The sequence below is a fragment of the Chelonoidis abingdonii genome, chromosome 23 (assembly GCF_003597395.2).
Source record: "Chelonoidis abingdonii isolate Lonesome George chromosome 23, CheloAbing_2.0, whole genome shotgun sequence".
Classification (NCBI taxonomy): Eukaryota; Metazoa; Chordata; order Testudines; family Testudinidae; genus Chelonoidis; species Chelonoidis abingdonii.
The window spans coordinates 5,459,385-5,478,374 of record NC_133791.1 but is presented as its reverse complement, the minus strand read 5'-3'; the positions used below and the strand labels follow the sequence as shown (position 1 = coordinate 5,478,374).

The window sequence follows — 18,990 nt, the reverse complement described above, 5'->3', positions numbered from 1 at the left end:
ATTTGTGATATGAAATAATGAAAGTGTTTTGGTCAGCAGATATATAAACCTTCAAGTATGTGAGAGACAAGGTAAGTGAGGTAATATCTTTTATTGGACCAGCTTCAGCTGGTGCAAGACAAAATGCTGGAGCTTATACAGAGCTCAGTTCTGAGCAGTTTATGGAGATCAGTACAGAGTTTTCCTCTTCAACGCTCTTTGTACTCTGCAGTCAGTCAATGCACTTAATATAATGCTAAAAAGCAGGTAAGGTTTTAATCTCAAAAAATATTTTTTAAAAAACTAAGATGATTGAAAATGGGGAATTCTGAATCAACAAGCAGACACATCAAAGAACATTTCCCATTTTCAGTTTTAACATATTTTCCCCCTGCTCTACTTTTTCCCTTAAGTTTTAATTTTAGACATTGGCATTTGGTAGTAAATCACACTGATAAACCTTTGCCAGATAGTAATGATTTTGTTTTTCCAGGAGATGCTCTTGTTACATTTTTTAAAATCCCTTATTTTTCTCTGATCCCTTTTTACACTAAGAACTCCGTTCTTTTCTTGTTGCACGGCTAACTTTCATGTGCTTTATGACTACTTCTTGAACCTTTCATCCAGCATGGCATTCTATATTGAATTTCCAAGAGTAGCTGCCACTAAAAACAAATGTTACAATTGGTTCAACTCAACACTTTACCACTACCATCACCAGTCAGCTTCATTTCTGGACTATTCAACAAAGACATTTTTGGAATAATTAATACAGCTTTTATCCTCCTTAAGTGATGACAGGAAACAGCTTCAAGAGAAAAGATAGCAGCCTAGTTGTCTTCCTGTAGTGGGCAAGTATTTTTAATATGTAGGTAATGAACAAGACTTTATGCACAGAACAATATATTAGTAAATGTTATTAGAGAGGTGTTCATATTAACCATAAAAGTTAATTTGCTACGTACATTTTCATCCATTAGCTGCCCAGCGGGTTCAACAGATTTTATAGCATCATCATTATCTGATCAAACTGTTGCATAAACTCTAGTTCATTTGAATTCAATTCTGTTAAAATATACACAATTTATATACAATAGAACCTCAGAGTTACGAACACCAGAGTAATAAACTGATCAGTCAACCACACACCTCATTTGGAACCAGAAGCCCACAATCAGAGAGCAGCAGAGACAAAAAAAAAATAAAAAAAAAATTCCATTGCTGTGTTAAACGTAAACTACTAAAAATAAATAAATAAAGGGAAAGCAATATTTTCTTCTGCATAGTAAAGTTTCAAAGCTGCATTAAGTCAATGTTCCATTGTAAACTTTTGAAAGAACAACCATAATGTTTTGTTCAGAGTTATCAACATTTCAGAGTTACAAACAACCTCCATTCCTGAGGTGTTCATAAGTTTGCGGTTCTATTGTACTGATGAAAAATAGATTTCATTGAAGTCTTTTACCTGTTTCTCATAATACAATCTCAAAAATCTATTTGTCTTCTAAAATTTTACAAGACAGGACCAGTTTGAAATGGATCTCTGGTGGTCAATTATTTCTTTGCTTTGATTAGTCCACGATATTTAAACTTAAACCCCAACTGCATGGGCATGATCAAGGCTCAAGAACTCAATCCAACTCCCATTGTACTCAATGGTAAAAATTCCACTGACTTCAGTGGGTGCTGGATAAAGGTCCTGACTCTTTACACATTTATGTTCCTTCTTTATGTGCTGGTGGCTTTCACAGTTTCCATTTTAATATTCTTGACTTTGGTTTTCTCTGGCAAAACCCTCAAGAGTTTGAAAGCAGGTGGGAGAGTCTGGCCCAAGAATGGGGGCATGGTCACTTCATGGACCATAATCACATACTGGCCTGGAAAAGATAAGGGAAAGTTGGGAATTAAACATTTTAAATGAAGAAGAAGAAAAAGCACAGGGAACAATGATAGAATTGTCCTTGTATCTACATTCCTCCATCATCACATTAATTCTCACATATGAAAAGCAGTGTACAATGTCCATGAAAAATAGAAAGCAAAAATGAATATTTTTGATTGTTTTCTATTCTTGTTAAAGCATAAATATACAAAAAAGATTTCATCATTTACTGGCAAGTATGACAATCTGTGCTGACATTTCACAGTACTGCAGATTAGCATATACAATAATCTCCCAAAACAATTCACAGTTAAAATAGCAAAAAAGACCCACCCTCACAACAAATGTAATTTAGATGACAATTTATGATCATATATAATTTATAAAAACAATATGATTTACAATAATACTTTATATTTTTATAGGATCTCAAAGAGTGTAACAGACTATGACTTTCGTCCTGCAAGCACTTGTGCACATGCTGTCTTTGTGCACATAACTAGTGTCATTGGTTTCAATGGTTTCACATGTGAAAAGTTAAGCACATGTGTAAAGCTGAAACAGGACCTAAATACATTTAGCCCTACTGAAAAGCAGCCACCTCTGGGCAAGTGTGCCCAGAAACATGGAGAACCTACCCACAGCACAAAGCAAAATGGGAGAGGAAGAGGGGAAATTTTGACCCAGGACACAAGGGCAGACCCTGCCTCTTATGAAAAGCTCCTTAGGCTCTCTAATGTTTACAAAGAGTGAACAAGACCTATGGCTGAAAGTTTCCTTGAAGAGACTAACACAAAGTAACTGCATGGAAGTCAATCAATTTATCCACCTCTGAAGAATGAAAGGTTGAGTTGACTCTGTAATCAACAAGTATGATGTCTTTTGTGAACTATGAAAAGTAGTACCTGGAAATCCATGAAAATCAAATTACATGTTATGTACTGAAAATAATTTAAAATGAGTATTGCTTTCTACAGATTGTGGGACTATAATGGTGACACATTTGGGAGACAAATGTTTGTCAGCTACTATATATGTGGCTTGGCAGCTGGGAGGGCAAGGGACTCTCTATATACAGATTAATCAGGGTCTGACCTTACAGTCCTTTCACATGCAAATCTCCCACTGACTTTAATGGAGATCCACACATGGAGCAAAACAATACAGAATTTTCAGTGCCAGTTATAAGCAGCAACTTCTGTGATGTGGACACTTGTCTTCTGGTAACTGGATTATGGCCACCAAACTCATTTCACACAGGCCACTATCAACCTGGGCTGGATTCCAAGCGACAATTTACAAGTGGCAGGTGCTATATCCTGTTACTAAGCCTCTGGGCCAAGTGGTAAGTGAAGGTTTTTAAAGCACCGTATTTGCACAAGCAAACACACCCAGGATATCCAGGTTACAGCCTAAAGAATGTCATATTCTGACTGACACTAAAGGCCCTCTTCTCTTTTCCCATCTGCAGTGTGGATCTTTACTTTTAGAGGCACTAGATAGCAGGATCCAAGTAAAGTGTATATGCCCTGTGTCTTCTTGAAAGTATCTGGTCTATTTCTGCTCTGTTACATTCCTATGCCCAACTAGAGGTTTGATTTTAAACATTTCTGTGCTACCTATAGTATGTGCCTGGAACTAGACTAACAAAGCTTGCAGTTGTTGCTAGTGGTGGCCACGTATTCCAGTGAGGTAGACAGCAATGCAGTCTGATTGTCTAGCTTTTTCGCTTTAAGTGCAGTATTTTGGAACTGTAAATAAAAAGAATGAAGTCTTATATTAAATCATTTCTCTAAAACATTAAGAAGGGGATCCATGAGTACTTGGGTTCTTAAGAAGTTGAACAATTATTTTTGGATGTTGTAATCTAGTATGTCATAGAGTCACTTAGTTAAAAATAAATTTCTTTACCCAGTTACCATGAAGTTTGCCTATAGCTAGGAGAATCAGGGAATGCTGGTACTGCTATCCTCATTTTCTTTACTTCAAGTCCAAAATGTAGACTAACAACACTAGAGGGCCTAGGATGAACTGTTAATAGCTCAGTTTTCTCCACCTCATCCTGCTGCCTCTACAACTACCAGATTCTCAGACACACAAGTTTGACAAGGCTGTACAAGCCACTAAGGACTATCAGTGTTTGCAAATTACTGTAACAGAATTATCCAGGATTAGTCAATATAATTTAAAATGCATTAAAGGAGGCTTGCCCTTGCTGATACTTTACTGCACAAAAATACACTTTTAGAATGAAATCAGGGAAATGTGGAAAAAATATACTGATGATAGGAGAAAGGAAGAAGAAATATGATTAACAGAGTTCAGAATATAATAATATTGAAGACCTCACTTACAACTGCAATAATCTGTTAATATTTTAAAATATTATTCTGTTCTAGCATTTGGGCTGAGTTTGGTGAGTTCCAGAGCTCACTGAAAGTGAAGGCTTGGCATGCACTTTGCAGAGATTCTGACCCAGGCCTTCACCTTTCACCCTCCCTATGGCAGCTCCCTTCTCCCTGGCTTCACTTTGGAGACTCCAGCATTTGCAAAACATTGCTGTATCAATAAGTATCAATGTGTGATCCCTATCACCCCTCATCCTCGGACTACTCCCCTGATCCCCATTTATTTTAGGACCCAGTTCAATACTGCCTTTCTTTTCAGCATTCTCCATAGATTTTGCTCCAGCCTGCCTTAAAGACTGTCCACTTCTTTTGCTTCTGCCTCCCCACTCCAGCGGCTCATCTAGCACAACCCTCCTCTTTGACCCTTAAGACAACCACCCTTCCTTTACTGACACAGCCTCATTCTGGAGCTCTTGCCGTCTACAACAACCTTCCCATATAATCCTGTTTTATAGACACAATGGGCCTGATTCTTGTTTACACAGCGGAATGCAAAGAGGCCTTAAAGTGGGTTGAAATGTAACGCCAGAGCAGGTTTAAGGGGCCTCAGTGTTTTCAAATCTTAACTGAAAACTTCTCTCTTATCCCTTGCCCATATCTCTGAATTTCTCTTCCTTTCTGCTAGGATTTCACTTTGCATTATTTAACTTTTTTACACATTTTGGGAGAGACTTTGCATGAAAAACACCATACAAAATGAAGTGCTGTGCTGTATAATTGGGATTAATAATAGTAATAAAATCGGTGTATGCGTTTAGAGCAGTCACCAAGGTGCTGTATAAACAGAGGGTAACTGCATCTGCCATTTGAGCAGTTATGTTTTGGCTTAGATAAGAAACACCACAAATAAAAGACTTTCAGGAAAGAAAGTTATTTGCCCCTTTTATTGCCTGCAAAATGCCTGGAGAGCTTCAAAGCAACAGGAACCATTATAAAAGTGAGTGGGAAATAAAATAAAAACGTTTTGTTGCCTTAGAAACAGTCCTATTCTTCTTACTTTTCCTTTGTGACATACTAGCCTTCTGTATGTTTTGGCACCAGAAAACATATTAAAACAAGGCGGGGGGGAAGGGGAGGTGATAGTTCTTTTTGTGGAGACTGGGAATTTCTCTGCATATTAAAACGTATATCTGTAGGAATGGGTTACACTGTAAAAAAGGAGCAAGCAAACAGAACTAAGCTTCTTAAATATTCAGTTTAATTCCGTGTAGAGCAATTAATCCTGAAAATTTCCCACCATAGGAGAGTGTAAAGACTCCAGGGCTGTTTTCTGGCTGCAGATGCAAGGGGCTCCCATTGATATCAATGGAAGTGGTGTGCTTGGTGCATATCAAAAGCCAGAATATGACTCCAAATGTATTCTTGCAAAATAGAACAAAACCCACTGGGACTGCGGACAATGAATTTTTCTCTGCCCAGCCAAATATTTCTCTAGGATATGAGAGCTCTAAAATAAGTTTAAACTGTTTTTTGGACGAGTAAGTAGACAAAACTTTATCTGTATAACAGATCCATATACCGATTGTGTACACAAAGTAGCAGCATAATGCAATTTATTTAAACTGGTGAGAAAATATCCAGGTACTTGCAAGAAATGGAATTTTGACTGAGATTAGTTAATAACTGATTTTATAAATACATGTTAATTTATGATTACATTGCTCACAATGCAGTTTATGCAGTGTTCTATTCAAACCACACAAGGATTAAACTTGCTTGGTGCTTTATTAAACTGAATGTATTAACAGAAGGGCATAGTCAAAAGACTAAGCATGGAAAGAAAATTGTAATGATAATGATTTTATATTTAGATAGTGACTTTTATAGTAAAGGATCTCAAAGCACTTTACAAACTATTTAAAGGCCACTGGAATCACAGCTGATATAAAGCCACTTCTGGTACGAAATACAGACCTGCACAAGAATGTAGGGCTGGAAGTAAAGAACACTGCATGAAATTGAAATTACAGGGGGAATTTAGGTAGGCAGGATGTTATTACTGAAGCTGGAATGTGGCCAGGACACCTGGGTTAACACCCTACTCTTGGAAGAAATGCTGTGAGACTCTTACTAATCTATACTAAAGATAAGCAACATTTAAAACCAAAAATGGACCATTTCAGCACCCGTGCTATAGTTTTAATTGTCCTTTTTAGTACTGCATCTAAGCATGGAAAGAAATATGTAGTCACAACACAAAAAGCTGGGAAAGATAGCTTTTCAATCCATTCCCCAGAAAGAAGTATAAAATACAGCACAGCACCATACAGCAATGTAATGCAGCATTTCAAGTGTATTCTTCTAACACTCAGAGCTGCTGTGTGATCCTGCACCAAGTGCATATAGATTTCACATTACCTGGAATGAAATGTCCTTTCACACATAATGTCAGGATGATTGTAGAAAGTGAGAGGCAGATCAGCTGAAAGTCTCTACGTAAAAGGAAAAAATAGGGGTGATGTCCTGGTAGGGGTCTTCTATTGACCACCAAATCAGGACAAGAAGATGCATGAGGCATTTTTAGAACAAATATCAAATCCAATACACAAGACTTGGTAGCATGGGAAGAATTTAACTACCCAGACATCTGTTGGAAAAGTAATATGGCAAAACACAAAATTTTCAGTAAGCTCCTGGAATGTACTGGAGACAAACTTTTGTTTCAGAAAGCGGAGGAACTAACCATGGTGCCACCATTTTAGACTTGATTCTAACCAACAGGGACGAATTGGTTTAGAATCTGAAGATGGAAGGCAATTTGGATGAAAGTGATCATCAAACGATAGATTTCATGATTCTAAGGAAAGGAAAAAGTGAGAGCAGCAGAATAAGGACAAGGGACTTCAAAAAAAAAAAGACCAACAAACTCAGAGACTGGGTAGCTAAGGTCCCCTGGAAAGAAATACTGCTCCCCGCTGCCAAGTCATGGAACTCAGTCAGAGCCCAACATGCAGATATATGGTTCCAAGGCAAAATACAAAGAAGAAACAAACACAGCAACATACCCTCTCCATTGCCTTTTAATTCAGTGTGAGATGCAGCTGTAAGGGCCAGCGCCCAACAGCCAAGTCTGACCCACCACATATTCAGGAGCAAATGCACCATTCCCTGATATTTCAGTTGCTTATGCTGCTGGGGCTGATTTCCTATAATTTCCCTTATAGAATAATTCACATTTAACTCCAAAAGGTGAGGCACTTGGGCATTTACACTAATAAAGAGGGTTAAATTGTACCTTGCCCTGCACAGTCATACTGGGAAGCTGGAGAGCACAGAGACTTATTCCATATCCTGGTGTAAGCTCATCGGTACCATGCAGAATGCTGCCACAAGCGCTCCTTGACAGATAGAGTGGCTGGCTAGAGCGCCAGCAGCACTCCAGGGACCTCAGGGGGTGTGGCCAAATAGGCTGTGCACAGTCAGGCTATACCCTAAGCACTGCTACCTGCTGGGGAGGAAGAGTTCATCTTGCTAGTTTCTGGAGAACCTATAAGAGCTATAGGTTTACCTATAAGTAAACTCCATTGAACCCCCTCTGACCCATTCTTTCAGTGTCAGGGCAGGCAGTATGACTTAAACCTGTGCTAATTGTTACAGCTCTACCCTCTTCTTCAACATTCTCATTGAAGCAGAAAACAGGATGAGGCCTTTAATATGTTGATGGAAGTTACACACATGAATGTAGTGGAAAAAAGAAACTTGTGTATTCTTTTACCCTTAAAGCAGATGTAAGACTTTAAAGGCCAAATTTTCAGCTTGACTTCAAAGCAGCCACTGCTCATACAAAATTTCAGAGATGCACATGTGTAAAGCAGGAAATTAGGTATATGTAACAATTTGTTTGCTTGCACTATAATATTCAACTACAAGAGGTCCTTGTGTGAACCCTGGTAAAGAAGGGAATGCAACCTGCATGCAAGCCTATTTGTGTTTGCAGTTGTAACTGCATTCGTGAATAAACAACTCTTGGTTAGAAAGATCCGTGATTTAACATATCACAATAGCCCCCACTTTTTTAAATAGATTCATAGGTTCCAAGGTCAGAAGGGATTATTGGGATCTAGTCTGACCTCCAGTATAACAGAGACCATGGAACCTCCCCCAAAAAAATTCTTTTAGAAAAACATCCCATCTTGATCTAAAAATGGTCAGAGATGGAGAATCCACTACGACCTTTGGTGAATTGTTTCAATTGTTAATTACTCTAATTGGTAAACACTTAGGCCTTATTTCCAGTTTGAATTTGCTAGCTTCAACTTCCAGCCATTGGACTGGCTAGACTTTCTCTGCTAGAGTGAAGAGCCTGTTATTAAATTTGTTTCCCATGTAGGTACTTATAGACTGTAATCAAGTCACCCCTTAACCTCCTCTTGGTTAAGATTGAGCTCCTGGAGTCAATCACTATAAAGGCATATTTTCTTAACCTTTAATCATTCTTTTCTGAACCCTCTCTAATTTATCAACATCCTTCTGGAATTGTAGCCAGTACTGGACATGGTAGCAGGAAGATACAAGGGTAAAACAACCTCCTAACTCCTACACCAGATTCCTGTTTATTCATTCAAGGATCCCATTAGCCCTTTTGACCACAGCGTTGCACTGGGAGCTCATGTTCAGCTGTTTATCCACCACAACCCCCAAATCTTTTTCAGAGTCACTACTTCCTAGGATAGAACCCCCCATCCTGGATATATGGCCTACATTCTTTGTTCCTGGATGTATGAATTTACATTTAGCCATATTAAAATTCATACTGTTTGCTTGCACCCAGTTTACTAAGTGATTCAGATCTCTCTGTATCAGTGATCTGTCCTCTTAATCGTTTACAAATCCCCCAATTTTGGGGTCATCTGCAAACTTTATCAATGATAATTTTGTGTTTTCTTCCAGGTCATTACTAAAAATGTTAACTAGCGTAGGGCCCAAGTAGAAACACAGCGAATCCATGACATTGAGTTTCCCAGTAAAAAATTAGAGATCAGTCTGAAAATTCAGCTCTAAATGTTATAAAAACTCAGAGTAGACAGACAGAAAGATAGAGTTGGTTCTTATGTGGTCCCCCATTGCATATTATCAGAATGCCTTCCAAGAATTTAAAATGATGATTCCTATCTACCATCCATTCCTAAAAATTAATATGTTAAATGCATTTCTCCAGCCTTATGCATTAATAAAAGTGTGTTCTCTCCAGCTAAGGAGAAGCTATAAAACTTTAATTTTGACAGTATATCTTTCAAAGTACACAAATATTAAATATTCCTCCAAAATGCAGCAGCTCTGCAGTCAAATAATATGCACCATAGCTTGTCTCTATATCACAGAGGCTGTGATAGCCTTTGAAACATTGTACAAATACCAAGTACTAACATTTTAGGTGTTGAAGTACTGACCCATTACATTAGAAAAGTTTTTCCAAGTAAGGAACAATCTTTAAATATTTAAAATTACACCTTAAAACATGTTTTGCTGTCCTCTCAGGATCTAGTATAAAGCTGTGACCCCTCAAAGACATGCTTTACTCTATGATCCCATTGACTTCAATAGGGCTAGTCTCAGTGCATAAAGTTAAGCATATTCAGAAGCCTTTATAGGCTCATGGCTTAAGATTGCACTAGCACAGCCAGTTGTTTTTTGTTTATTTAAACACAGTGTGCCTCTAGCAAACATTCCTGCAATGGCCACACTGTTTGAAATCCAGCTCTCCTTAATTGAAACTAAGAAGCATAACAAAATTTCTGGGGAATTATTAGTGTATGTTGGGCCCCAGCCCCATCTTTCTCATACACTAGAATTGTATTGTATAGTATTAGAATTGCATGCTATTTCCACGGTCATAACCATCAGGACAATGTTATTTTCAAAAACTGGAAAACGGTTCCTTGGTGTGGTATTAATTGTAAATGCATAACTATGGGCACTGGACAGCTAGAATGCATTTTTCCATGGTTAAGGAAGCCCTTAGATCAGTTGTGTTTTCAAATATTCTTTCCATATTTCTATTTGTAAATTTCATTATTTCCCTCTTATTGCTTACATACACTCACATGATGTTCCTTCTACTCTTTCTCCTCCAAAAAAAATCTGCCCATAAAAGGTCTCAAAAATGTTCTCAGTGCAGAGTCAGAGGAATGAGGATGCATACTTAGGTGTTCCTCAGGCACCACGGCTGAGGGAAAAGGAATCCTCTCCTCTAAGCTATATAACAATGGATCCAAAAGCTCTGCCTGTCTTCATCATTACTCCAGAGTGCAGGAAGTCCAGCAGACCACAGATCCAGATTTTGCAAAATTCTGTGCTAGGTTCTACCATTCGAGACTCATACCAGTGTACCAGATCCAGACCTGCTATAGCCCTCTGTGACCCTGGGCAAAGAAGAGCAGGTTTTGCCTTAAAACAATCTTTAAAGTAATAACAGTTTCTCCACAGACTTTCTTACAAACCTCAGTTTACGTGTACTGAAATCTAACAGCTATGTGATGGGTTGTTAACCCCACACTTGCCTGGAAAGAGTTAATATGGATTGAGAAGGGGGCTAAATAACCTGGCAGGCCATAGCTGAGGGAAGTCAGGTGGCTAAGTAATCCCCTGAATGAGTGAGGAAGCCCATCTGATAAGAAACAAGCTGGGCTGGATTTATAAAGGCAGGAAATTGGCAGGGGAGCTCATGGGAAATGGACTGAAGTCACTCCCTGCAAGCAGGGAGGAGGGTTTTGGGCTACAGAGGGAAGTAGTCTGCAGTTCGGAGTACCAGGTGGTAAGGAAAGGGCTCAGGGACAGGCAGTAAGGTCCAGGATGGAACAGACCTTGATTGCTGGCTAGAGGGTTCCTGAGCTGGAACCCAGAGTAGAGGGCAGGCTGAATTCCCTGAACAGCCACTGAGGGAATGGCACTAAGAGACAGCGAACAGAAAGACTGCCCAGGATTGTTGACAGAAGACTTTGGTACCCCAGAAGGGGAAAACACGTATAGTGACCTGGCCAGAGGACCAAGTCACAAAGAGGAGGCTGCAGTACCCAGAGTGAGAGAGGGACTGCAGACCAAGAAGAGATGGCATGCAACCGTGCGAGGGGGCATTGACCTTGTGAAGCTAATCCCCAGAACGGCCAGAAGGAGGTGCCATCCTAGTAGTGACTGGAGCACTTTGTCACAAGCTGGGATGAAATGTCAGATTTTGCAGACTATATGCAGAACCTTATGGCAAGTGTTACTAAACCAATGGTTAAGGTTAAGATTTTGTCATGGGTATTTTTCATAAAAGTCAGGAAGAGGTCATGGGCAATAAACAAAATTAATGGAAGCCTGTGACCAGTCCCTGACTTTTACTAAAAATAGTGTGTGGGGATGAGGCGGACTAACAAAGGGGGTGCTGGTGGCTGCTCCAGCCCTGGCAGCTGACTGCCAGCTCCTACTCCAGCCCTGCCACTCTGGTGTGGGCGTGAAGCCAAAGAAGTCATGGAGGTCTGTTAAAGTCACAGAATCTATGACCTCTGTGTCCAAATCATATCCTTACCAATGGTTGTCAAATGTTTTAATTCTGTGAACACATTTAGAAAAAGATATCCATATGGTATCACTCTACTCAGTGCCCAAATCTCTCGTGGCTTGGGTTCTCAAGTTTTTCATTCTGCGGAGTACCAGAAATGATATCCTGCGCTGCAGCTTGAGAAGATGCACATTTTCAACAGCAAAGGTCATTAATCGACTATTTGGAACAACTTACCTAGGGATGTGGTGGATTCTCCATCACTTGAAGTGTTTTTCCTAGCTTAAATAGAAGTTATGGGCTTGATTCAGGAATTACTTGGTGAAATTCTCTGGCTTTTGATATGCAGGTGATCAGATCAGATGATCATAATGGTCCTTTTTGGCCTTAAAAATCTACACATTTATGAATCTATGAAAGGCTGTTAGGTTTTGTTGCATACAAATCTTCCCCACTCTTATTTCTCCTTCTATCCGTTCTAAAAATACAATGACATTTGAAACAGGGGAAAAAATAATACAATATCATATCTCTCGATCTGGAATTTGGTTTCTTTAAAGCACTGCAAAGCAGTACAGTATAAAACACCTTTGCTACTTTTTAAAACCCATCTAAACACAGTGTGGGAAAATACAGCAGGCAGTGTATTCTATAATATGCAAAATCAGCCCCGTTCATTTGAATGGAAATCTATATACGATTTATACACGTTGGTGAGGGGTTTCTTGACAACAAAGTCAAGAAAGACCATTTCTATGTTGTGGAGTGTTTTCTTGACAACAGTGAAGCGCAGAGCCCTGAAATAAATATGTATACCCTGGATGTATAAAAAGTATGCATTTGCTATCTTAGCAATTTTTGTCCTTGAGATCTCTTTACATTTTACTGTTTATCCTATCTCGGAATGAGGTGATTATTTTTACAATGTGTCAGTTAAGAACATTTTCTGGAATACAGATCTGTCTATAAGGATTAAGCTAGCTGCCTGGCACACCTTTCCTTCTTTAAGGAAGATTTCATACAAGAGAAAAACAAGTAGATTTTTTTCTTTTTGCCATGTGATGTAAGTGGCCTGATACTCAGACCTGTGGGTTGTCATGCTAAAAGCTTTAAACAGCATAAGAAGCCTATTCTTGAGGTACTGTTAAATGATCCCTGAATAGACTGCACTAAGGGCTTCATTGGGAGGGGTGCTCTGAGTTGCTTTCAGCTGCAGCTTTCTGAGGAGTAATTAAAATCAGCTCTGGGAAAGTATTCTGCACAAATCTTAAAATAAAAAATACAGTATTTTTGCAATAAACCCCAAACCCAAGAAGATTGCTAATTATCAGTGGAGGACTAGTCAAACCTTTCTAATAAACCAGAGCCTAAGACCTTTGGGTTGATATTTACTTTAAAATATATCAACTATTTATTTTAAGTTGCCTAATTAAAAGAGCTCTTGGGTTTTTACTAGAGAAAATCTGAAGCAAGGTATTTATTTTTATTTAAATCCTGCTTCCTGACCTTCTTACCAAGAGATTCTCTTTATTAGCAGCACCAGTTCAACTTCTCTCTACTACTTCAGTGTAATTGAAGAGTAGCTCCACTGCAGTAAAATCGAGCAGAGAATTTGACCCATAGTAATATTCAAATAACAAACAAAAGCCAGATCATAAGTATGATTAATGGGGGAGTTTGGTTTAAAAATTAGCTGCACAGTCTGGCCCAAGAGGTGTTGTTTCAGTTATGGAATATCAGATACTTTAATTCATTCAGTGAGACAGTCTTTTATTCCTCTAGCTATGTCTTCACTACAGAGTTATCTACACTAGAGTTAAAACCTCTTGAATTAGCCTAGCATGAGTGACAGCAGCCATACTGTGAAATAACTTTTCAGCTAAACAGAGTGGCTGGATTACTGTTCAGCAATTATGGTAGTAGCTGATGAGTAGCCTGTGCTCCTTGACAGGCCAGCCAAATCGAGATAAAAACAGCACCATATTTGAGTTAAGGGGTTTTGTTTGTTGAAAGGATTTGAATTAGGGACAACACTTGACGTCTGACTGAGTTAGCTTTTCAGTAAAGACAAACCCTCTACATTTGAAGGAATGCTTTCTCCCATACAAGCAGTGTCAGCAATGCAACAGTGTACTATTTTTCAAACGGAGTGCTTGTATTAAAGTAGGGAATAAGTGTCATGTGGTAAAAAATACAATTCACTTCAGGCCTATAGCAGCTTTGCCATGTGGGTTTATATATATCTATAAACTTACCTTCACTAATAAAAATGTATGGCAATCCAATTAACATAGCCTGTATTTGAGTTAATAAATGACAGTCTTTGTCATCTACAGCTTCAATGACTGCAATTTGGGAGTCCTCTAGAAGACCACTCAGAAGCTTCTGTTAGTGCAGAATGCATCAATTGGCCTGCTTAGAGTAGCCAAACTGCTGGAAGAATGGCATATCTGGACACATTGGACATTGTCCTAGTTCCCCACTGGGTACAATTCCCTATCTGGTGGGGATTTGGTTATGTAAGAGACTGTGGATGAAATCCTAGCTTGATTGGTGTCAATGGCAAAACTCCCATTGATTTCAATGGGGGTAAGGATTCAATCTTGCACCCCTTCCTATGCACACCTTTGTGGCAGCTGAGATCAGGTCTTGCGGACAATCCCTGAGGTTGAAAGGCAGGGTATCCTCAATGGAGAGTCTTTGGCTGCAGAACTCACTCCCTCTGGTGGTACATCAGAGACACCAAGTTATTTTGGTCTGGTGCACGGCTCATCTTTTTAGCCAAACCTTCCCTTGACCTGATCAAAAACTAGAAACGCACTTTCCTCTTTTGTTTGTTTTTTCTCATTTCTGGGGGTGGGAGTGGGCAGGTGGCTCATAAGGAAAGGGTTCGTTCTGCTGTAAATTGTCGGCAGTTATACGTGAATATTTTCCTTCCATATGTGATGTTTCCAGATGCCATTTAGATGGGCATGTAATGTATTACTAAACTAAAAATATAAGATAGTCTCAGTTGCATTAGGTATATACCAGCAATGCTCAGGAGTCTTCTTTAGAGCATGCAAGCCTTTATGCTGACAAGTACTTAAAGACCATTTAAAATTTCTTTGGCACAAGCTTTTTCTCCCATTCTTGCTCTCCACTGTTTCATTGGTTCTATCTATCCGTCTATCTATCTATCCGTCTATCTATCTATCCGTCTATCTATGGGTGTGTGAATATATAAATTAGAGATGTAAAGATAGTGTTTTGGGGCCATCTAGTCACTTACCCTACACTGGACCAGCACAGAATTGTTTCTTACATCAAATCTTGTAGTATTTTGTCCCCAGGGCCGGCTCCAGGGTTTTTGCCACCCCAAGCAGCAGCAAAATAAAAAAAAAAGCTGCAATCGCAATCAGCAGCAGCTCCACCATGCCGCTTTCTTCTTTGCCACCAATTCGGCAGCAGGTCCTTCCCTCCGAGAGGGACTGCCGCTGAATTGCCGCCAAAAAGCCCAACTTGCCACTCCTTCCCCTGGGCTGCCCCACGCACCTGCTTGCTGAGCTGGTGCCTTGAGCCGGCCCTGTTTGCCCTGCCCAGCTTTACACTCCTGATCCTACAAAAACGTAAACATATGCACAATTTTTTTGCATGAACAGTCCCATACATTTCAGTGGGGCTACTCTGATTAGTAAAGTTAAGCACATGAAATAGCATTTGTTGGATCAGTCTCTAAGAGCCCAGTCCTAGTGTGTGCCAAATGCTCTGAACTCCCACTGATATCAGATCAGGGAGGAGTGGGTCCCAAACAAGTCAAACTCTGAGTTTCTTCAGACCAGTCTCCTGTACTGAAAGCAACTGAATTTGCTACTAATTTCTGAGCTTTAAAAACATCAGTGTGAAGCACAGGATAACTGCAAACAGACAAAAAGGGACTGTAATCAGGTCACGATGGTACAGATACAAATATTTTCAAACCACAAAGAAGATGAATGGAATTTATTAATGAATTATGCAGCTCCCCAAGAAATCACATCAAACCACCATTAATAATATAACTTTCCTTACACAGAATTATTCTCAGTTTATAAAGACAGGCTTTGTAACCTCCTTAATCTTTAATAGAGACTGCAACAATTACTATAAGCTATTAAAGTATCTACAAATTAGGCTTCCTATGTGATTCTCTCTCTTTTCAATGGACATTTTTGTGGATCATAAATAACAGTAAAATTATCATAAAAACTAATACTACTGTACTTAAAGAAAATCATTATGTAAAGGTTTATGCATTTTTCAGCCATTAATAGACATAAGTTAATGGGCCATAAGCTTTCCAGAATATGATACCTAATATTTTTTCATCAATGAAACTTTCAGAGATGCAAAAACCTTCAGAGGTCACCAACTTCAAATATGAAAAAGAAAGTTATAGCTTTTATAGTAATGAGTATAAAAATGAAATAGACACACGAAAGAAAATATCGCAGATGACAATGATCCTTTGAGTAGACTAGTCAAATCAGGGGCTGAAATCTGTCCCTTCAATGACAGAGTCAATAAAGTCAGAATTATAATATGCCAGATCAATCAGATAAGTTTTGAAACAGCTATTCTTTTGCATATTTAAAAATTCACAGATACATAGATTTTTAAGCAGAAGGGACCATTATGAACATATAGTCTGACTTGGTACAATTGAGCTATAGAATAATTTAGACAGACATCCGATCCAGGTTTAAAGACTCCAGGTGATGGAGAATTTACCACAGGCCTTGGCAATCTATTCCAATGGTTAATTACCTTCACTCTTAAAAATGCACATCTTTGATAACAGAACAGTAGCTAATAAAAATTGGTCTTCTGTTTAATCACTGAGTCCCTGTGCCTGGGAAGCTTTAAGCATGGAACTGCAGAAGCACCTTTCACTTTCAGCAGAAGAGTGAGAGTACTAGGATAGCAACAATCTTTTTGGTGAACACTCACAAGAATAGTTTTTATAAATAGATATGATAATGAATACTTGGTTTTTAACATGAAAAATGTAACTCTCTACAGCATATGAAAAAAAAAGTCTCCCCCATCTTTTCCAATTTCAGTAAGACACTTCCTCAATCTTTCCCCTTCAATCAGGAGGTCATAATGTGCTGCCTCCCATCACCGTACCAACACCCGTTGGACACCAAGGGCCAACTCCATGGCTTGTGTAAATAGGTGTCGCTCCACTGATTCAACTCAGCTAGATTATTTACATCAGCTAAGGATCTAGCCCCAAGAGATCATGAGATCTGATCTCTCAGGAGATTATGAGATAGCAGAGTACATTGCTTATTCTACTTCAGTGTGGTTGAAAGGGCAAACATCTCTTCAAATGCAGATTTCCTGGTCTATCACCATGCTATTGCCACACCTCCACAATCACTGAATTTTTTTTAAAGTAAGCTCCTACTATGAGAGCTCCCTTCCATATGTGATTCTGTTTTCTTTTTGGTGTCACTGAGAGTGTGAGGTTAAAAGGCTTCCATGACCTTGCTTATAACCAGATCCAAGATAAATCATAATTGTTATGGAGGACATCAAACAAACAGTGATTTAAGAACAAGTGAATCATGATTCACTTCAGAGGAACCCAAAATTATTATAATTTTTTGATAGACAAAATGATGAAGAAATTATGTGTTTTGAAACAAAGCCCTAGGAAATTAGGAGTAGCCTGCCACTTAATGGTCTGAAAATGTACTAAAAACAAGCGGTCATGATCATCATCATGACCTAGTTATTTTGATCCTGAAATTATACTGCTCCTCAGCTTCCAAAACCCTTTACTGATGTGCATGGTAACACAGACAGCTAGAAATCCTTACCTGGCAATACCCTAGAGTTCTTCATGGAGTGCTGACCCTGTTTTGACTTGTACTCTTTCGCTGTCACTTCAGACCTGCAGAACACAGGGAAAAAGCATAGCTATCACAACACTTCTACTGATAATGATACTCAGAAATCAGAGCTGGAGAGCCACCATCACAAGATACAGGACTGTCTGTTACAATAGACTTACTACTGCTTTATCCAGTTTCTAATTTTTCTATAGCATATCCACTAGCAGCATTTGAAACAGCCACCCACATATCTCCATCTTAAGTATGTTCACATATACAGTGATCAAAAAACCCATCAATCAAACTTACATTTCTGAACCACTTTTCAAGGAGACACTCCAAGACTTGGGAAAAATGAGAACATTAAAAGAAAGCAAAAGCCCTAGATTTAATACGATTAGTCTCACATACTCTACCTGGCCTGAGCATCAAGGCAGTACTGGCTAGAGGAAATAAGAAGCAAAGGTGTGCTTTACAAGTCCGATCCTGCTCCCACTGAAATAATTACCAAAACTTCCATAATGAAGGATCAAACCCCCATAGGCTCATGTGCACACTGATTTTCAGAATGCTTTTACCACTTTACAGCTATCTCACAGCAGAGCTCATACCTGATACACTTGATCCTTTCAGTTTGTATATGTTGGTACATCAAGTTTTACGTCGTGCACTTTGCAAGGTTACCTTTAAAAGTGGTTGATGATTCCAATATACTATTAACCAAAGTAACTCAATTCCCACAAAATGCCCACATTGCACAGGTGTAAATGAATGCATAAGGTTGAAGGCAGTGGAGAATCAGACCCATAGAGCTAGACCTTCAGATTGCGCAAATAGTTATAGCTACACTGATTTACACCAACCAAGGATCTAGCCCATGTGCAAATGTATGTGATTCTTTACACCCTGATTCAGTAAAGTACTTAAGCACGTGCTTAATTTTAAGCATATTGACTTTGATTGAGGAAAGGATCTCTATTCAGGAAAGCACATAAGCAGATGCTTAATGTTAAGGAGGTGCATAAGCCCTATACTGAAGTCGATACAATTATTCATGTATTTAAGCATGTACTTTCTTGCTTTATTGAATCAGAGCCCTAACTGGCAGCCTGCACATGGACATGCTACATGTTGAAAAGGAAACAAAATGGGGTAACATGACGAAAGACTTAGAACTAGCAATTAATTTAGACCCTGATTCAGCAGAACACTTAAGCATATTTAAGTCACACTTAAATCAATAGGAGTTTGTGTTGCTGAATAGGGCTAAACTTAAATACATGCTTAAAAGTTAAAGATGTGATTAAGTGCTCTGCTGAATCAGGGTCTTAGCTACTAAATTTCCTACCAATTAAAAAACTTGGAGAGCAGTAGCTA

At 38.9% G+C, this 18,990-nt stretch overlaps 1 protein-coding gene across 2 annotated transcripts in view; it reads right to left on the bottom strand.

Moving 5' to 3' along the window:
* Window positions 1-375: 375 nt before the first annotated feature.
* MORN1 (MORN repeat containing 1) overlaps window positions 376-18,990 on the bottom strand; it is a 111,927-nt gene continuing 93,312 nt past the window's right edge. For both annotated transcript variants that reach the window (XM_032783554.2, XM_032783556.2), the window contains 2 exons: window positions 17,599-17,672; window positions 376-1,856 (listed from right to left, as the gene is read on the bottom strand). In XM_032783554.2, the coding sequence (XP_032639445.1) occupies window positions 1,708-1,856; window positions 17,599-17,672 (223 nt within the window). In that variant the 3' untranslated portion in view covers window positions 376-1,707. The remainder of the gene's footprint in view (window positions 1,857-17,598; window positions 17,673-18,990) is intronic.